Below are 19981 nucleotides of genomic sequence, written 5' to 3'. Positions count from 1 at the left end.
ATACATTTTTTTTTAAGATTTTGGATTTTTATTGTATACCTGTTTGCTTGCAGTGCCCCAAAAAGGGAACCTGTTGATTACAACAGAATTTGGCAAGATGCTGGTTGAACCCTATGAGATTTGTGTCATTCAGGTAAGCTGGAGGAAAGGCCTGTTTTTGAAATATCATTAATTATTAATTCTGTTTTGTTAATCATCCAATTTGATATTAATGACTACATTTTCCTTCTTCACTTTGCTTAGTGGAGTTGAGGTCGAAGATCAGCCATGATCTCATTAAATGGCGGAGCAGGCTCGAAGGGCCGTATGACCTACTCCTGCTCCTAATTTTTATGTTCTTATGTTTGCCAGTTTAACTACACAACACAATGCAAATGTCTTTGATTGTTTTACAAGGCAGAGAAGAATAGAAAAGATTAACAGAAAAAAAATGTTTGAAAAGTTATCTTTCAGAAAGTTTTGAAGGCAAGGAAAGAGGTTGCAAGGCAAGGTGGTTCCGGGAGAGTACCAAAGAGTAGGGATATTGCGATTGAAGGATGTAGTGATTGAGGTTCCATCTCTAATGGTAGAGCAGAGGGAATGGAGAACAAGCAGAAAACTATAATCAGAGGAGTAGAGTTGGATCCAACTATCCTAAAGAAGATCCATCATATAAAGTGGGGCAAAACCATGGAAGGATTTGATCTTGAAATTAATTCAATAATGAGCAGGGAGCCTGTGGCGCTTGACAAGGACAAGGGCAATGGGAGTGTAGCCTAATGTTTGAGTTAATAGACAGAGCCAGTTTATTTATATTAAAGTTAGACGGATATGTGAAATATATCCTTTTTCTTTTAAACATTTCTACTGGAGTATACTAGATTCTCAAGCAAATCCAGTAACAACATATTGACCGGAAAAAAGCAGCACAGTTTATTCAGAAATATACTTCAAGACCCACATGCTGCTGTCCAGCACATCGTTGGCCAAAATGTGGAACAGGATGAGTGACAATGGACAATTGTATGAATAGACTGCAAGGCATTGCCACAAACCTACCTACACCACATGATTCCTAATTTAATTTTCTATGTATTTGTATAAAATAATTCTCTAAAAACATGATTGACAGCACATTACTGCACTTAAATCCAATATAATTTATATAATCCACCAAGGAGCAGTTTCGCAGTGTGTATCATAATTCAAAAGGACTAGCAGGAACATTGATATCTGTCATGCATGTAGTACTATTTAAGAACATAAGAAATAGGAGCAGGAGTAGGCCATTCGGCCCTTCGAGCCTGTTCCGCCATTCAATGAGATCATGGCTGATCCTCTGCCTCAAGCGAGAGTCTAACCACCTCGCCTTGACATTTAACGGCATTACCATCGCTGAATCCCCCACTATCAACATCCTGGGGGGTCACCATTAACCAGAAACATAACTGGACCAGCCATATAAATACTGTGGCAACAAGAGCAGGTCAGAGGCTGGGTACTCTGCGGCGAGTGTCTCACCTCCTGACTCCCGAAAGCCTTACCACCATCTACAAGGCACAAGTAAGGAGTGTGATGGAATATTCTCCACTTGCCTGGATGAGTGCAGCTCCAACAACACTCAAGAAGCTTGACACCATCCAGAACAAAGCAGCCCGCTTGATTGGCACCCCATCCACCACCTTAAACATTCACTCCCTCCACCACTGGCGCACCGTGGCTGCACTGTGTACCATCTACAAGATGCACTGCAGCAACTCGCCAAGGCTTCTTCAGCAGCACCTCTCAAACCCACGACCTCTTCCACCTAGAAGGACAAGGGCAGCAGGCGCATGGGAACACCACCACCTCCAAGTTCCCCTCCAAGCCACACACCATCCTGACTTGGAAGTATATCGCCGATCCTTCATCGTCGCTGGGTCAAAATCCTGGAACTCCCTACCTAACAGCACTGTGGGAGCACCATCACCACATGGACTGCAGCGGTTCAAGAAGGCGGCTCACCACCACCTTCTCAAGGGCAACTAGGGACGGGCAATAAATGCTGGCCTTGCCAGCAGCGCCCACATCCCATAAATGAATTTTTTTTAAAACTCCATTCACCGGCCCTATCGCCATATCCCTTGATGCCCTTACTAGTCAGAAATCTATCGACTTCTGTTTTGAATATACCCAATGACTGAGCCTCCACAGCTCTCTGGGGTAGAGAATTCCAAAGATTCACCACCCTCTGTGTAAAGAAATTTCTTCTCATCTCAGTCCTGAATGGCCTTCCCTTTATCCTGAGACTGTGGCCCCTGGTTCTAGACTCCCCAGCCAAGGGAAACATTCTCCCAGCATCCATCCTATCAAGCTCTGTAATAATTTTGTATGCTTCAATGACATCCCCTGTCATTCTTCTGAATTCAAGAGAATACAGGCCTAGTTTACTCAATCTCTTCTCATACAACAGTCCCGCCATCCCAGGAATCAATCTCGTGAATCTTCGTTGCACTCCCTCTATGGCAAGTATATCCTTCCTTAGGTAAGGAGACCAAAATTGTACACAGTACTCCAGGTGTGGTCTCACCAAGGCCCTATATAATTGGAGTAAGACTTCTTTACTCCTGTACTCAAATCCTCTTGTAATGAAGGCCAGCATACCATTTGCCTTCCTAATGGCTTGCTGCACCTGCACATTCATGTTCAGTGACTCATGTACAAGGACACCCAGGTCCCTTTGAGCATCTGCATTCCCCAATCTTTCACCATTTAGGAAATACTCTACCTTTCTGTTTTTTCTACCAAAGTGGATAGCTTCACATTTATCCACATTATATTCCATCTGCCATGTTCTCGCCCACTCACTGAGCCTGTTGAGATCCCCTTGAAGCCTCTTCACATCCTCTTCACAACTGACACTGCCACCTAGCTTTGCATCATCAGCAAATTTGGAACTGTTACATTTAGTCCCCTCATCCAAATCTATAGATTGTGAATAGCTGGGGCCCAAGCACCGATCCTTGCCGTACCCCACTAGTCACAGCCTGCCATCCTGAAAAAGACCGGTTTATCCCTACTCTTTGTTTTCTGTCTGTTAACCAATTCTCAATCCATGCTAGTATATTACCCCCAATTCCATGTGCCCTAATTTTGTTCACCAACCTCTTGTGTGGGACCTTATCGAAGGCCTTCTGAAAATCCAGATACACCACATCTACCGGTTCCCCTTTGTCTACTCCACTAGTTACCTCCTCAAAGAACTCCAATAGGTTTGTCAAACAGGATTTCCCTTTCATAAATCCATGTTGACTCTGCCCAATCTTACTATTAGTTTCGAAGTGCCCAGTTATTGCATCCTTTATAATAGATTCCAGCATTTTCCCAACTACTGATGTGAGGCTAACAGGTCTGTAGTTCCCCATTTTCTCTCTCCCTCCTTTCTTAAATAGCGGGGTTACATTTGCTATCCTCCAATCTGCAGGAACCGTTCCAGAATCTATAGAATTTTGGAAGATGACAACCAATGCATCCACTATCGCGATGCCCACCTCTTTCAAAACCCTAGGATGTAGATCATCTGGTCCTTGGGATTTATCGACTTTTAGTCCCATTAATTTTGCTAGTACTGTTTTTTTACTAATAATAATTTCTTTAAGTTCCTCATTCTCGCCACACCCTTGGTTTTCTCGTATTTCTGGGAGGTTTTTTGTGTCTTCCTCTGTGAAGACAGAACAAAGTATTTATTTAATTTCTCTGCCATTTCTTCATTCCCCTTTATAAATTCTCCCGTTTCTGACTGTAAAGGACCTACATTTACCTTCACCAGTCTTTTCCTTTTCACATACAATCGTTTTTATATTTTTCGCTAGTTTGTGCTCATATTCCATTTTCCCTTTCTTTATCAATTTCTTGGTCCCCCTTTGCTGATTTCTAAAAAGATCCCAATCCTCAGGCTGACCGATTTTTTCTGGCAACTTTATAAGCTTCCTCCTTTGACTTAATACTAGCTTTAATTTCTTTTGTTAGCCATGGTTGGATCACTTTTCCTTTTGGGTTTTTATGCCCTAGAGGAATATATGTTTGTTGCAAATTATGCATTATTTCCTTAAATGTTAGCCATTGCATGTCCACCTTCATACCTTTTAGTGTAGTCTCCCAATCTACCATGGCCAACTTGTCCCTCATACCCTTGTAGTTTCCTCTGTTTAGATTGAAGACCTTAGTTTCAGATTGGACTACATCATGCTCAAACTTAATGTAAAATTCAATCATATTATGGTTACTTGTCCCTAAAGGCCCCTTTACCACAAGATTATTGATTAGCCCTTTCTCATTACACAGTACCAGATCCAGAATAGCCTCTTCCCTGGTTGGTTCCTCCACATACTGATCCAGGAAACCATCTCGCATGCATTCCAAGAATTCGTCCTCCACACCATTAGTGGTAATTTTATTTGCCCAGTCAATATGTAGATTAAAGTCCCCCATGATTACCATATTGCCCTTGTTACATGCACTTCTAATTTCTTGATTGATACTGTGCCCTACATTACCACTATTGTTTGGTGGCCTATACACAACTCCCACCAATGTTTTCCACCCTTTGCTGTTTCTTAGCTCCACCCAAACTGATTCCAGTTCTACATCACGATCTGCTGAGCCAAGATCTTTTATCTCTACCGTACCAATCTCATCCCTTATTAATAGCGCTACGCCACCTCCTTTTCCTTTTTGTCTGTCCTTCCTAAATGTTGAATACCCTGGAACATTCAGTTCCCAGCTTTGGTTACCCTGCAACCATGTCTCTGTAATGGCAATTACATCATACCCATTTACTTCTTTTTGTGCCATTAATTCATCCACCTTGTTGCGAATGCTATGTGCATTTCGATAAAGTGCCTTCAACTTTGCCTGTTTAATATTTTTCTGCACTTTGACTCTCTTTACTGTTGGCCTTTGTTTCTGCTCCCTACTAGTTTTGCTGACTACTTTTCTAACTTGCACTTCCAGCTTTGTTTCTCTCCATTCTGGGCCCACATTTAGAAATCCTTCCTAACAGCACAAGCAAACCCCCCTGCGAGGATATTGGTCCCGGTTCTGCCGAGGTGTAACCTGTCCAGCTTGTACAGGTCCCACCTTCCCCAGAATCGGTCCCAATGCCTCAGGAATTTAAATCCCTCCCTCCTACACCATCTCCCCAGCCACGCATTCATCTGGTCTATTCTATTTCTGCTCTCGCTAGCACGTGGCACTGGGAGTAATCCTGAGATTACTACTTTTGAGGTCCTGCTTTTTAATTTATTTCCTAGCTCCCTATATTCTGCTTGCAGGACCTCGTCCCTCTTTCTGCCTATGTCGTTGGTACCGATGTGGACCATGACCTCTGGCTGTTCACCCTCCCCCTTCCGAATGTCCTGCAGCCATTCAGTGACATCCTTGACCCTGGCACCAGGGAGCCAACATACCATCCTGGAGTCATGTCTGCAGCCACAGAAATGTTCCCCTTATGATAGAATTCCCTATCACTATTGCTCTCCCACTCTTTCTCCTCCCCTCCTGTGCAGCTAAGCCACTCGTAGTGCCACGGACTTGGCTCTTGCTGCATTCCCCTGAGAAGCCATCTCCCCCAGCAGTATCCAAAACGGAAAATCTGTTGGAGAGGGAGATGGGCCCAGGGGACTCCTGCACTACCTTCCTAGTTCTTTTACTCTGTCTGGCGGTCACCCATTCTCTTTCTGCCTGTGTAGTCTTTACCTGCGGTATGACCACCTCGTTAAACATGCTATCCACGTCAATCTCAGCGTCGCGGATGCTCCACAGTGACTCCGGCCGCTGCTCCAGATCCAAAATACGGATTTCGAGTAGCTGCAGCCGGAGACACTTCCTGCACACGTGTTCGCCCTGGACACCAAAAGTGTCCCTGACTTCCCACATAGCACAGGAGGAGCACTCCACGCTGCCGAGCTGCCCTGCCATGTCCTACCCTTAAGTTACTCCCTTTACTTCCTCTAAATTAAAGAATATTAAAAACACTAGGGACCTTACTTCACTTTAAACACTATTTACTCTAAACTAGAGACCTGACTTTTACTTTAACGACTGGACTGTAGAAACACTCACCAGGTCCCACTTGCCAATCAGCTCCTTCCCTGGTTTTGACATCACTTTAGCGGTTTTGCAGTTGTTGTTGTTGTTTGACTGCTCCCACTCTTGGACTCTTTCCTCGGTGTAAAGTAAGAACCAATTCCTACAGAGTGAAAAGTTAGGGAAAGCAAAGGCGAAGCAAGGGGGCTCCTCCTTCCACTCCTCACCCACCTAACTCCCTCACTCACCCAACTCTCAGCACTCTGTTCAAACCGCACTCAGTGCAGGTTGCACTGCGAAGCCTGTTTTTATAGGCCTTGTTTCCCTGATTAACTGCCTTTAGCTGCTCTGAATTATCCTTGCCTTCTCCGGGGCTGCCGACTCCTTTCAGGTCCGCTGCCCTCGGCCTCCCGTGCTCTTTATCCTCTGCCTTCTCCGGGGCTGCCGACTCCTTTCAGGTCCGCTGCCCTCGGCCTCCCGTGCTCTTTATCCTCTGCCTTCTCCGGGGCTGCTGACTCCTTTCAGGTTATCTCATGAGGGGAAGCCTTATTGTACTGCTCACATTACATATGGTAACTATACTAATAATCTATAAAAGGAGAAAGCTATATTTCACACACAGTTCTAATTTTAATACTATTAACCTGGCTGTACCCCATTAACTCAAGAAGCATACGATGCAGTCTCCTTTTGTAGCCTTTTCCGATTACGCAAGGGTTACCTATGAATTTTAAGAAAATTAGAACTAGTTGTTTTTTTGCATGAAATTCATAGCTATTGTTTGAATGAAAAATAACCAATGAAATATATAGAACTTATAGCAATATCATTTCGATTTTTCTTCCAGCAAGGGATGCATTTCAGTGTGCAGGTTTTCGAAGAGACCAGAGGTTACATCCTGGAGATCTTTGAAGGCCATTTTGAGTTGCCTGATCTTGGGCCTATTGGTAAAGATTTTACATTGCATAATATTTAGTCCTAGGCTTTAACAAAACCTGTTGTCAGCGACATTGAGGTGCATAGATATGGGGTGGGAGAGAACTACTTTTAACACACCAGCACAGCAGGGTTTTAGATCTTACTCATTTGTTTAATTGACTGATTTTAGAATTCTTTAAATTGATTTTTACAGGTTTCTGCCGATATATTTGTTATGTCTGACATTTGGTGATAGGTACTCGATTGCCTTGGCCTGAGCACATGGAGTTTGATAGTGCTGTGATCATTGTATTGTGTATAGGTATTCGATTGCTTGTGCCTGGAAGTGTGTGTGTGTGGCAGCCATATTAAAAGCAGCATGAACTGAACTCACTGACGGTCTCTGGATTATCTTTGCAAACGCAACAATATTCCTGGATTTTCTATGTTGGTGGATTGGTTAAAATCAATTTCTGACCGTTTCTTATCTTTCAAAAGCTAGATTTTTCTCTGCCCTTAGTGAATCCCGAGATGAACAAGCATTGCGCTGATGACAACATCACAACAAAAACAACATTTCTGAATTTAATCTGCTAAAAGGACATCCTCCACCAATCACTGTGGGTGGTCACAGAGAGCTTGCCCCCTTCGTTTGTTAAACTGAAGTAAACAAAACGTGAAATATTTGAGAAAATATAATGTTTTAAAAAGTAGCAGAAATTTAGTACTCCATATCAAATAAGTATTCTCTCTTATATTCTCAAAGATCCATGATGTTGACCCTAGAATTTTATTTGAATTGCTTCACTAGGAGCCAATGGCCTTGCCAATCCCAGGGATTTCAAGGTTCCAGTTGCATGGTATGAGAACCGACAGGTTCCAGCTGGGTTCACTGTCATCAGCAAGTTCCAGGGCAAGCTATTTGCTGCTCAGCAGGTAAATCAGTATCTTATTCTCGGTGTCAAATACTGAATGTGTCATGAGGGTACAAAGACACAGATCAGACTAAACTTTTAGTGCGCAGGTCCATTAATAAGTTACTCAGAAAGCACTCTGCGTAGTGTAGTGCTGAACCATATGGACCAGGAAAGGCCTATGTTCAATCTCCGGTCTGTGCTGAATTAACTAATCTCTGCTGGGACAGCAATAAGAGGCGCTACAATTGGCCGCAACACTCCTGAACTGGGATGGGGAAAGTTCAGCCCGGTTTCCTGCTTCTTATCACTATCCAGTGACTTGAGCTGAAGGACTAGACTTTGTGAAATGTCCCCCCCCCCCCACCACTTCTTTGCATGGTCTGCAGACACTCGTCATCAAGGTTCATATAAGGTTCACAAAATTAACATAAGTAAAATAACAGTAATGAGGAAAATAATGGCACTAAAGAGTGACAAATCCCCAGGACCAGATGGTTTCCATCCCAGGGTTTTAAAGGAAATAAGTGAGCACATTGCAGATGCCCGAACTATAATCTTCCAAAGTTCTCTCAATTCAGGAACCATTCCTTTAGATTGAAAAATTGTGCATGCCACTCCGCTATTTAAGAATGGTGAGAGAGGGAAACTATAGACCAGTTAGCCTAACATCTGTTGTTGGGAAATTACTAGAGTCTATAATTAAGGATAGGGTGACTGAACACCTCGAAAATTTTCGGTTGATCAGAGAGAGCCAGCATGGATTTGTGAAAGGTAGGTCATGCCTGACAAACCTGATCGAATTTTTTGAGGAGGTGACTAAAGCAGTGGACAGGGGAATGTCTATGGATTAAAAACAGAAAATGCTGGAAATATTCAGCAGGTTGGGCAACATCTATGGAGAGAGAACCAGAGTTAACGTATCAGGTCGATGACCCTTCGTCAGAACTGGCCAACCTGCCCAACCTGCTGAGTATTTCCAGTATTTTCTGTTTTCATTTCAGGTTTCCAGCATCTGTGGTATTTTGCTTTTGTATGAATGTCTATGGATGTTATTTATATGGACTTCCAGAAGGCATTTGATAAAGTCCCACATAAGAAACTATTAATTAAGGTAGAAGCCCATGGAATTGAAGGCAAATTATTGACCTGGTTAGGAAATTGGCTGAGCGGCAGGAGACAGAGAGTAGGGATAATGGGCAGATACTCTAATTGGCAGGATGTGACTAGTGGTGTCCCGCAGGGATCTGTGTTGGGGCCTTAACTATTCATTGTATTTATTAACGACTTAGATGATGGCATAGAAATTCATATATCCAAATTTGAAACAAAGATAGGCTACATTGTAGGCAGTATAGATGAAAGCATAAAATTACATAGATTAAGTGAATGGGAAAAACTGTGGCAAATGGATTTCAATGTACACAAATGAGAGGTCATCCACTTTGGACCTAAAAAGGATAGAACAGGATACTTTCTAAATGGTGAAAAGCTAAAAACAGTGGAGGTCCAAAGAGACTTGGGGATCAGGTACATAGATCATTAAAATGTCATGAACTGGTACAGAAAATAATCAAAAAGGCTAATGGAATGCTGGCCTTTATATCTAGAGGACGAGAATACAAGGGGGTAGAAGTTATGCTGCAGCTATACAAAACCCTGGTTAAACTACACATGGAGTGCTGTGAGCAGTTCTGGGCACCACACCTTAGGAAGGATATATTGGCCTTGGAGGGAGCAGCGCAGGTTTACCAGAATGATACCCGGACTTCAAGGGTTAAGTTACGAGGAGAGACTGCACAAACTAGGGTTGTATTCCCTAGAATTTAGAAGGTTAAGGGGTGATCTGATCGAAGTTTTCAAGATATTAAGGGGAACAGAGAGGGTAGATAGAGAGAAACTATTTCCGCTGGCTGGGGATTCTAGGACTAGGGGGTATAGTCTAAAAATTTGAGCCAGACCTGTCAGGAGTGAAATTAGGAAACACTTCTACACACAAAGGGGTGGAATAAGGTGAGATGCTCAAAGGAGACAGAACGGGCTCGAGTTCCTATGGCACTTTGGGAAAGGTACTGGAGGTCTGCACATTTTTATGGAACAATATTCCAGCAAGAGTCAGCACATTCAGGGTGGAGGGGAGAAAACTGGGTAAAGTCAGTGTCTGCCCGTGTTCAACATTCCCTCAGTTTGTACTAAGAATGTGTGTAGACCTCCTTACCTCCCTAATATCAGTCATTCTTAATTAAATAAGTCCCATGACAAACTCACGACCTCTGCCCTCAGGGACCCCCTGCCACTCACTCCACTTCTGAAACCCTCTTGCATGCCTGCACAGATGATGGAGCTGCACTTTTGCAAAGTTTCTGGCATAATGCGGGGGGCACTGAAGATTCTCAAAGGATTGATTGGATAGTTCCTCTCTGTTTAAGTTCCCCTTTGTATGCAGCCCATGAGGTATGGGTACAGGGACCCTGTAGCAGAGAAACATCTAGCTCGAGCCCCACCTTTACCCTGTGTTCCTCTGCTGCCCCCTCCATGTGCTCCCCCCTCTAGTATTATGCACTTCACCAGGTACTTCCCCCTGCCTTTCTTGAGTTGATGCGCCTTAGGTGGATATTTTTGTGTTGGTACCTGTGCACTGAGGAGTGCTTCGTGTCATGGGAACTCAGTTCTCCAGATGGGGGTCTGGCCAAGATTCTGTACAACTGAAGCATCATTTTCTCACTTATATTCTAACCCCCTCAAAATAAAGGCAAGCATACTTTAATAATTTTTAATTACTTTACACTCCTAAGTGCAGCAATACTGGGGCCCATTTGCCCAGAATCATGGAACCGGCCTTTTGATCTCAAATATAATCCTTCAGTCTCTAATATTCAAACAGATTAAAGAATTCAATCTCATTCTTTTCAGGGCGCTTCTCCATTTAATGTTGTGGCCTGGCATGGAAACTATACACCCTACAAGTACAATCTGGATAGCTTCATGGTCATTAATTCTGTTGCGTTTGATCATGCAGTAAGTCATTTTCTTCATGTGTCTCCTTGCTTTTTTTGGTACATTAAGCATAGGCACTATTTGGAAGTCAAATATTTTGCAATGACAACGTGCTAAGCTGGTAGTTTTTCTGTTTTATTCCTACTTGTGGTGAACTGCAGGCACTTTGATTTCTAACCAAACTAAAATGATTTCCAAAAGTGGGGGCTTCCACTGGATGGCGTGTTTTGCCATCTGATGTTTTGTCTCTGGGAGAGAGCCAGGAGGAACAACTGACAAGAGGTTCTGCTCCACACCACAATGTGCACCCTTAGTGTATCCATCAATTGATGGCATCTATGGAGATGTCCACAGCTGATTTATACAGACCAGATGAAGGGTAAGAAGACTATAAAAGGGGAGAAAATATTCAAAAGAACATAGAAAATATTACAAAATTATAGATTCACATCACCTTGACCTTTACAAGGCTACAGGAGCCATTTGTGGAACTGTTTCAAGCATTTTCACATTCTGCCTTTTGACACAGGTGGACTGAACCACAGTAAAGCCCATTTCTTGGGAGAAGCAAGAATTTTTTTTTTTAAATGACTCCTCTTCAGGGGACCTTGTATTACCTTGTATTTTAGTCTAAATTTTAATATGTAAATTCACAAAAGATAGGTATTATATGACTTAGGAATTAGAGATGAATTTTAAAAATCCTGCTTTTTCACTCTGTTTTAGAAACATAGGCCTAGAAATTCGGTTGTTTGCGCCAGCGATTAGCGCCTAAAGAGCCCGAGAATTGGGGCGTTACCCAATGTTCAGGCGGGCGCAGTGAAGATAGCGCCACCTCCCATATTGAGTATCCATTTAGCGCCTGCGCTAACTCTTAGCGCGCGCCCGCGTGCGCAGGCAGATCATGACGTCATTTCAGTGTGCAACGCCTTTTTGGCGCCCCTGACCGGATATTCGGTGGCGCCCGGAACCTTTCCGCCTGGCGCTATTAGTGACAGTTGGATGGAACGTTCCCAGGCCCTTCTCTGAGTCGGGGGGCGCTATTTAAAGGGGACAGCTCTAGTATAAAAGCTGCAGCCACTTGGCCTGGTCATTCTGAGCATTGTTGGAGAGAGTTGGTGAACTACTGTTGCACAGTCTTTTTCGGGTTTAGCCTTCGGAGACTTGGGACCTGCAGCCCTGTCCGGAGCAGTTGGAGCGCTAGACATTACTGCGTGTTGCCCGTCTGGCATAGCAATGGGAGCTGCTTTGGAGGGGAACGTCCTCATGGCCGGACACTTGGAAGGGGCACAGAGACGGCGGGTGAGAGGGCCGGGATTGGCCAGAAGGAGGAGGGGCAATGGAGGTCGCCCAATCCGACGATACGCTGCGAGGGTTTTCAGGCAGCAGGTGTCATACCTTACCATGTCGGAGGAGCAGTGTCTGCGAAGGCTCAGATTCGGTAAGGAGGTTGTGACTGAGCTTTGCCACCTGCTTGCTGAAGATCTGCAGCCGCGCCTACGGTGCAGGACCTCTCTGTCAGTGGCCGTCAAAGTGACTGTTGCCCTGAACTTTTACGCCAGCGGATCCTTTCAGTCAGCCACTGGGGACATCGCGAATATATCACAATTTGCAGTGCATTGTTGCATCCGGCAAGTGACAGCTGCCCTCTATAGAAGGAGGCGTCAATTAATCACCTTCCCAGTGACCCTGGAGAAGCAGGCGGAGCGTGCGCAGGGCTTCGCTGCTATTGCGGACTTCCCCATGGTGCAGGGGGCCATTGATTGCACACACGTGGCTTTGCGGGCGCCATTACAGAATCCGGAGGAGTTCCGCAACCGCAAGGGGTTCCACTCCCTCAATGTCCAGCTGGTGTGTGACCACCGCCAGATGATCATGGCAGTCAACGCACAATTCCCTGGGAGCAGCCACGATGCGTTCATCCTGCGGCAGACCTCAGTTTCTGACCTTTTTGAGGGCCCGGCTCACCCACGAGGCTGGCTTCTTGGCGACAAGGGCTATCCTCTCTGCCCATGGCTCATGACCCCACTCCATTTGCCCGCCACCCCAGCAGAAGAGCTTTACAACAGCAGCCATCAGGCGACCAGGAACATTGTGGAGCACACTATTGGTGTGCTCAAACAGCGTTTCCGCTGTCTAGACCATTCGGGGGGAGCCCTGCAGTATTCACCGGAGCAAGTGGGTCGCATCGTCGTCGTCTGCTGCATGCTCCACAACTTGGCCATTCGACGAACCCAGCCAATGCCAGCCGACCCTCAAGGTCCAGCAGAGCAGGTGGACGAGGAGGAGGAGGAGGAAGAGCAGGCAGACGAGGAGGAGGAGGAGGAGCATGCAGACGAGGAGGAGGAGGAGGAGGAGGAGGAAGATGGGAGGGCTCCTGAAACTGGAAGGGCCGTCCGTCAAAGGCTCATAAGGACTCGGTTCTAGGCCCCTCTGACGGAATGATGGGTGTCATTCGTACTGTGCACTTCGGCTCGTACAAAGCCTATGAAGGCCACCATGAGTGTAAATAGTTACAATTACCATTGTAAATAAAAAAAATTCTTTATTGTCAAAAAAGTGCTTCCTTTCAGCATAATAACGTCATGTCAACAGAAACCATAACTAACAAAATAACAGTTAACTCTCTGGCAAAGCCGCAAAACTAAACAAACCACCACAAACAATCACAACAGGTGAGGGCGTCCTTGAATTTGGAGAAAGAAACGTCTCAGCACCTCCCTCTACTGCTGGCCCCTTGATGGAGACCGACTTCTCTTTCGCGGTCGGCCCCTTCCCTCCCTGCAGCTCCTACGTAATTGAACCCCAGTGGCAGCGTCAAGGCGGGGGGACGCCTGCTGACTGTCTGGAAGCGCAGAAGCCCCTGAGGGATGGCCTGGACGACCTCTGGGCTTGGAGGGCGCCGAAGCTGGCTGCTTGAACTGGGCATGGCTGGAAGCAGTGTGCACTGCAGGTGGTGGCAGCTGCACTGCAGACATTCCAGCGGTGGCATGAGCAATGCTCACCTGCCGAGAGAGGACACCTGCACCATGGTCGGACGACACACTGGCTCTCTGAGGGGACCGGCTCGGATCATCTGCCACAATCGACTGCTCCACTGATTCCTGGCCTCGTGTGGTACTGGAAGGGCCCGGGGTGATCCTGGCTGATGCAGATAGGGTGGCAGCAGTGAGAGTTCGCGTTACCTCAATCTGGGTGTGGACGAGGCCAGCAAGTGACTGCGTGGCAGCAGTGAGGACCTGTGTGGCAGGTGCCAGTGCTTCGGAGAAGCCCTGGACAGTTCTTTCCATTGCTTCGGACAAGGCCGGAGCAGTCCGTTCCACTGCCTCGGACAAGCCCTGGACAGACCTTTCCAGGGATTGTCCGAAGCTCTGAACAGTCCTTTCCATAGCGGCCTCGAAGCCCTGGACAGTCCTCTCCATTGCTGCCCCAAAGTCTAGCACACTCTTTGCCAGTGTGTCAATCGACTGAGGCATCCTCCCCACTGCAGCCATAAGCTCAGTGCCTGAGCCGGACCTGGGTGCTCATTTCAGCCAGGCTATGCACCTCCTCTGCACTCTGTGCAGCAGTCATCGTTCCCTGCCTTGCCCTCCGGGGAGCCAGTGCCCGAACTTGCCTACCCCCCTCGCGTTGCTGCAGGCCGCTTGTTCTGGCAACTGGCTCCTCATCAGAGCCACCCCCCCCCTCCCCTCCAGGGAACTACTATCCCCAGTCTGCAGATGTGTAGGCTCCCCTGAGGCTGGAACGGATGGTCCGGCTTCCTCCTGCTCCTCGCCTCCGGAGGCACTGGTACTGGCAGCTTCAGGGCCCGGATCCCGAGCTGGTGATGCAGCATCTGAAAGCAGGGAGATGGAAGAGTGGCTTTAGCAAAAGGACAGGTTGGCAGCAAGGGATGCCAGATTGCGGCAAGGCTCTGACATGGCTCCACAGTGAGAAAGCATGCTGGCGGGGGGACCAAGTGGAAGGAGACAGTTGTAAAAGGTGAGAACCTTACCATCGCTGTCGACAATGGGGTCGGCAGCTGCAGTGCTAACAGGACCACTCAGACGTCCTCCAAGAATCTGGTGCACTCTCTCCTCGAGATCCGTGAGAGTGACCACTTGTGGAGGTCCTCCACCGGTTCGAAGCTGGTCTTTGCGAATCTTCGCCAGCTTGGACTGCAGGGGAAAGGAGGAGAAGTTATGTTACATGATGCCCTGAGTGATCATCTCATGCCCCCCATGTTGCAAGAGCCCTTACATGATGCCCTGAGTGAGCATCTCATGCCCCCCATGGTGCAAGAGCCCTTACATGATGCCCTGAGTGAGCATCTCATGCCCCCCATGGTGCAAGAGCCCTTACATGATGCCCTGAGTCAAATGTGGATGTGTGTGCCCAGAAAGGGCCATCGGTGCTTGCTAGCAGATGGCCAATGGGGCACAGGCCACCCTGTAGCCATAAAGACAGGTGCAAATGAAGGGATGCAGAAATATGCAGAAACAACACTCACCCTGACGACCCGAGTGAGGTCGTTGAATTTCTTTCTGCATTGGACAGGGCTCCTGGTCACCATGTTGCTGGAGTTGACCCTCTGGCATACATCCCTCCAAGCTCGTCGGTAGTCCTTATGATTCGGCCTCCTGCCATTGTCTGGGTACAGAACATCTCGACGGTGCTCCACTGCGGCCACCAATTGCTCCAGAGCCTCATTGCTGAAGCGCTCTGCTCTCTGCCTCACCTTCTCCATCTGGTCCAAGTTTTTTGCGCCAGAGAAGGGCCTGCGCTGATTCTGAGGCCTACAAGGCGCTGAGTGTGGAAGCTGAGGCTGACTGACCCACCCCTTTAAGAGCCGGCTGGCGCCTGGAAGTCTCGTGGTTATCGGTAATTGAGAGCACCTGCGCTGCGCCCGTCCGCGTCAATATTGGGTTGCGCCGGAAGTTTTGCGCCTTAGGAGTCCCGTGCAACGTCTGAATTCGCGCCTCAATCACCTTTGGGGGCGATGCAACCCAATATCGCGCCAGGCGGCGATAAGTTACGTCTGGCTATAAACTTTGCGCCGCGCCAGTTCTAACGCCTCAAGCGGGGCTATACCCAATTTCTAGGCCATAGAAACATAAAAGATAGGAGCAGGAGTAAGCCATTCGGCCCCTCGAGCCTGCTCCGCCATTCAATGCAATCATGGCTGATCATCCAAATTCAGTACCCGGTCCCTGCTTTCTCCCCATACCCCTTGATCCCTTTAGCCTTAAGAAATATATCCAACTCCTTCTTGAATATATTTAATGTATTGGCCTCTACTGCCTTCTGTGGTAGAGAATTCCACAGGTTTACCACTCTCTGGGTGAAGAAATTTCTCCTCATCTCTGTCCTAAATGGCCTACCCCTTATCCTTAGACTGTGACCCCTGGTTCTGGACTCCCCGACCATCGGGAACATCCTTCCTGCATCTAGTCTGTCCAGTCCTGTCAGAATTTTATAAGTTTCAATGAGATCCCCTCTCATTCTTCTAAACTCCTGCGAGTACAAGCCCAAACGACCCAATCTCTCCTCATACGTCATTCCTGCCATCCCAGGTATCAGCCTGGTTTTCCTTAAATATCCAAACAGCCCAGTTAAACTTTAAAGCTTCATACAGTAGATTCCTGTGCAAGGAAAAAATAGAGTACAGGAAACCAAATGCAGACAACACAGATTTGCATGATATTACCACAGTTGAGAGATAGAAGACCAGCCTAACAATAACCATGTGTCTTTTCAGGATCCTTCGATTTTCACAGTGCTGACTGCTAAGTCGACTCGTCCAGGTGTGGCTATCGCAGACTTTGTGATCTTTCCACCACGCTGGGGAGTAGCTGATCACACATTCAGACCCCCCTACTACCATCGTAAGGCATGGCAAATCTCAATTGCAAATTTATTGTGCTTTTTTATTAACACGATACAGTAATAGAAACTGATATTATGTACAAGAGGGCAAGTAAACCAGTTCAGTGAGTCCTGTCCAGTCATAGAATCAAAGAATGGTTACAGCACAGAAGGAGGCCATTTGGCCCGTCGAGCTCATACCAGCTCTCTGCAAGAGCACTCCAGCTAGTCCCACTCCCCAGCCCTTTCCCTGTAGCCCTGCAATTTTTTTTCCTTCAGGTACTTATCCAACTCCCTTTTGAAAGCCACTGATTTTAAAAGATTTTAGACAGGTGGTCTAAGGCAGATTCAAAATTTAATCTGTAATTAACTTCCAGCTGAAACTGGGAGGTAAACTATAATGTTACATGATTATTTTTTAAATTGGATCAAGTATTTAAGTTTCATCTTAGTTTTGTAGTGCAATATTTCAGATTGTAGGAGGCCATGCATTGCACATGCATGAACATGCAATTGTATGACCTACAACAATGTTATAGCCATTTGTAGTAAAGCATTCCATGTCCTAATAATCCTCTGTGTGAAAAAAAACTTCTAACTTCTCCCTTTGTTCTTCTAGCACTAATCCTCAATCTATGTCCTTTGTTACCATTCCAACAACCAGCAGAAACAATCATTCTTAAACCTTTCACAATTTTGAAAAGCCTTTCTTTATAACTATAACCTCTAACTCCCAGCATCACACTCATGAATCTCTGGTGTACCCTTTCAATGGCTCTAATACCCAATCTAATATCACATTTTAGTACTATTATTAAGTAATCAGGTGGAGGCCAAAACTTTGTGGCCTTTCTGGCACACTCCCACCATAAGCCTGGTGGGAACGTGGTGGACCCAGACTTCCCACAGGTTTCCGAGCCCCAAACAAGGACAGCCGTATCAGACAGTGTATGGGTGGGGAAAGGGACTTCCGGGCTCAGGGTTTCCTGCTCCTAGCCTGGCGGATCAGCAGCAGGCTGGTACACAGAGTGAGAAGAGATGTACCGGCCTGTCTACTGGCATATATTAATCCCACTTGAGGGTCCAGGCCTGGATCACAGCCTGGTCCCCTGAAGATTGAAAGAATTTTCCCAATATTATTCAGCCCCCAATAGGATACTGAAGACAACTTTTAGGTGGGGGAGGGGGTTGGATTATGTAAATAGGGTGATCTCCCCAAACCCTGCATACTTTGACAGGGTTCGCGCTGGAGGTCACCTGCATTCATGCTGGGGTGGTTGGCGTGGGGATTTTTGGGCCTGTCATTTTTAAGACAGGTTTCACTCCACCACAGGAGTAAATCATTCATGTGCATTTCCCAAGTCCTCAACAGTTGAGTTTTGCATTTTACCTAAAAGGAAGGCGAGTAATAAACTGTTATGAAAAGAGACTTAATTATAATTCTTTAAGATTTGAGCATTATTGTTTTAAAATCCCAGCACGACACTGCTCAAACAGAAAATTGATCGGTGTAGAAAGTAGGATCAGTAGTTTGCAAATGAAAGGGTTTTAATGCTTTGTTTCTTTGTTCACCAGGCAACTGTATGAGTGAATTTATGGGGCTGATCAAAGGTCATTATGAGGCAAAAGAGGAGGGCTTTCTGCCTGGCGGAGGCAGTCTGCATAGTATTATGACTCCACATGGGCCAGATGCAGAATGCTTTGAGAAAGCAAGCAAGGCAGAACTCAAACCAGAACGAGTAGCTGACAGAACTATGGTAAGTGACAGAGGAACTCAAAGACTGTGGGCTGTACCTTCTGAACAATGGAACAAGTTTTCTCGATCATCAGCTCCTATCTTAAACAACCCCTTTATTCTCAAAAGCAGTTTCCCTTTGGAACTAGAACTATTTGTTAATAATGTGACAGGATAGTAATAAGAAAGTGGAATCTGGGTTATGCAGGCAATCATAATCACAGTCTTGATCACACCCTTGTAGGAGTCTACGTACTCCTAACAAAATATACTGAACTCGGAGAGGTTCAACAGAAAAGGTTTAATTGTTGAGACCACATGTTGCACACAAAAATGGCGTCAGAGATTACACAAAGTCTGACTGCTTTTCATCAGTCCACAGCTTCCACTGCTCCTCCCCCGCTCTGGGCTTAACTATGTTGCAGATCGAGTTTCTTAAAGGTGTGATCCTTCTTAAAGGCATGACGCCTGATTTATAGTCTACGGACCAAAAAGCGGATTGTGTCCTTTCTGTGATCGGTACGCCACACAGCTCCCCCCAGAATCCGCTAGTAGGAAGTGTACGAACCGGCGTGGCAGCTTGATGGCACGGCCGGAACGGCTCTTGGCGGTTGGTGTCGGGAGCGGGGCGGTCGGACGCGTCGGGCTCTTAGGCGGTCTGCCCCGCGGTGGGGGTTGGCCCACTTGAACGGGTTCGTCGGGCTCTAGGTGCGCCAGCTTGAGCCGGTCGACCGACACCTTGTCAGTTCTGCCGCCCACTTGGAGGAGGAAGAACTTGTTCCCCGTCTGGAGTACCTTGTAGGGTCCGTCGTATGGGGGCCGTAAAGGTCCTCGGTGGGCATCATGGCGCACGAAAACAAATTTGGCCATGTGCAGGCTAGGTGGTACGCGGGTTGCAGGTTCGCCGTGCCGGCCGGTGGGTACCGGAGCGAACTGTTGTGCTCGGTTGGCGAAAGCGCGGCGTTGCTGGTCAGCCGACCAGGGGGTCGTGGCGGTGGGCAGGAACTCTCTGGGTACACGCAGCGGCTGGCCGTACACGAGTTCCGCCGCCGAGGCTTGCAGGTCTTCCTTGACCGCGGAGCGTAGGCCAAGTAGCACCCATGGGAGGCGGTCGATCCAGGCCTCGTCCTCGAGGCTGGCGCGGAGGGACGCCTTCATGGACCTGTGGAATCGCTCGCACAGTCCGTTGGCTTGGGGGTGGTAAGCCGTGGTGCGGTGAACGGCCACCCCGAGGTTTCGGGCGATGGCGGCCCACAGATCAGAGGTGAACTGCGGGCCTCTATCCAACGTCATGTCGGAGGGGACGCCGAACCGAGCGACCCAGGTCCCGATGAACGCCCTCGCGATGTCGGCGGTGGTGGTGGATGTCAGTGGAATGGCCTCGGGCCAGCGGGTGGTACGGTCCACGATTGTCAGCAGGTGCGTGTGACCTTGTGATGGCGGCAGGGGGCCGACGAGGTCGATGTGGACATGGTCAAACCTTCTTTCTGGCACGGTGAACTCCTCGAGTGGGGCTTTGACGTGCTGG

General features: G+C 47.1%; 1 protein-coding gene across 1 annotated transcript in view; it reads left to right on the top strand.

The window, feature by feature from the left end:
- The window catches only part of hgd (homogentisate 1,2-dioxygenase), a 65466-nt gene that overhangs the window by 31301 nt on the left and 14184 nt on the right, over positions 1-19981 (top strand). The window contains exons 8-13 of the mRNA XM_086006833.1: positions 54-133; positions 6893-6992; positions 7775-7899; positions 10791-10895; positions 16612-16738; positions 18294-18475. Of these exons, the coding sequence (XP_085862959.1) occupies positions 54-133; positions 6893-6992; positions 7775-7899; positions 10791-10895; positions 16612-16738; positions 18294-18475 (719 nt within the window). The remainder of the gene's footprint in view (positions 1-53; positions 134-6892; positions 6993-7774; positions 7900-10790; positions 10896-16611; positions 16739-18293; positions 18476-19981) is intronic.

This window comes from Somniosus microcephalus, chromosome 14, assembly GCF_052327205.1.
Source record: "Somniosus microcephalus isolate GS21.2 chromosome 14, FLI_Smic_1.0, whole genome shotgun sequence".
Taxonomy (NCBI): domain Eukaryota; kingdom Metazoa; phylum Chordata; class Chondrichthyes; order Squaliformes; family Somniosidae; genus Somniosus; species Somniosus microcephalus.
Note: the sequence above shows the minus strand (reverse complement) of the source record. Positions and strands in the feature narration are given on the sequence as shown.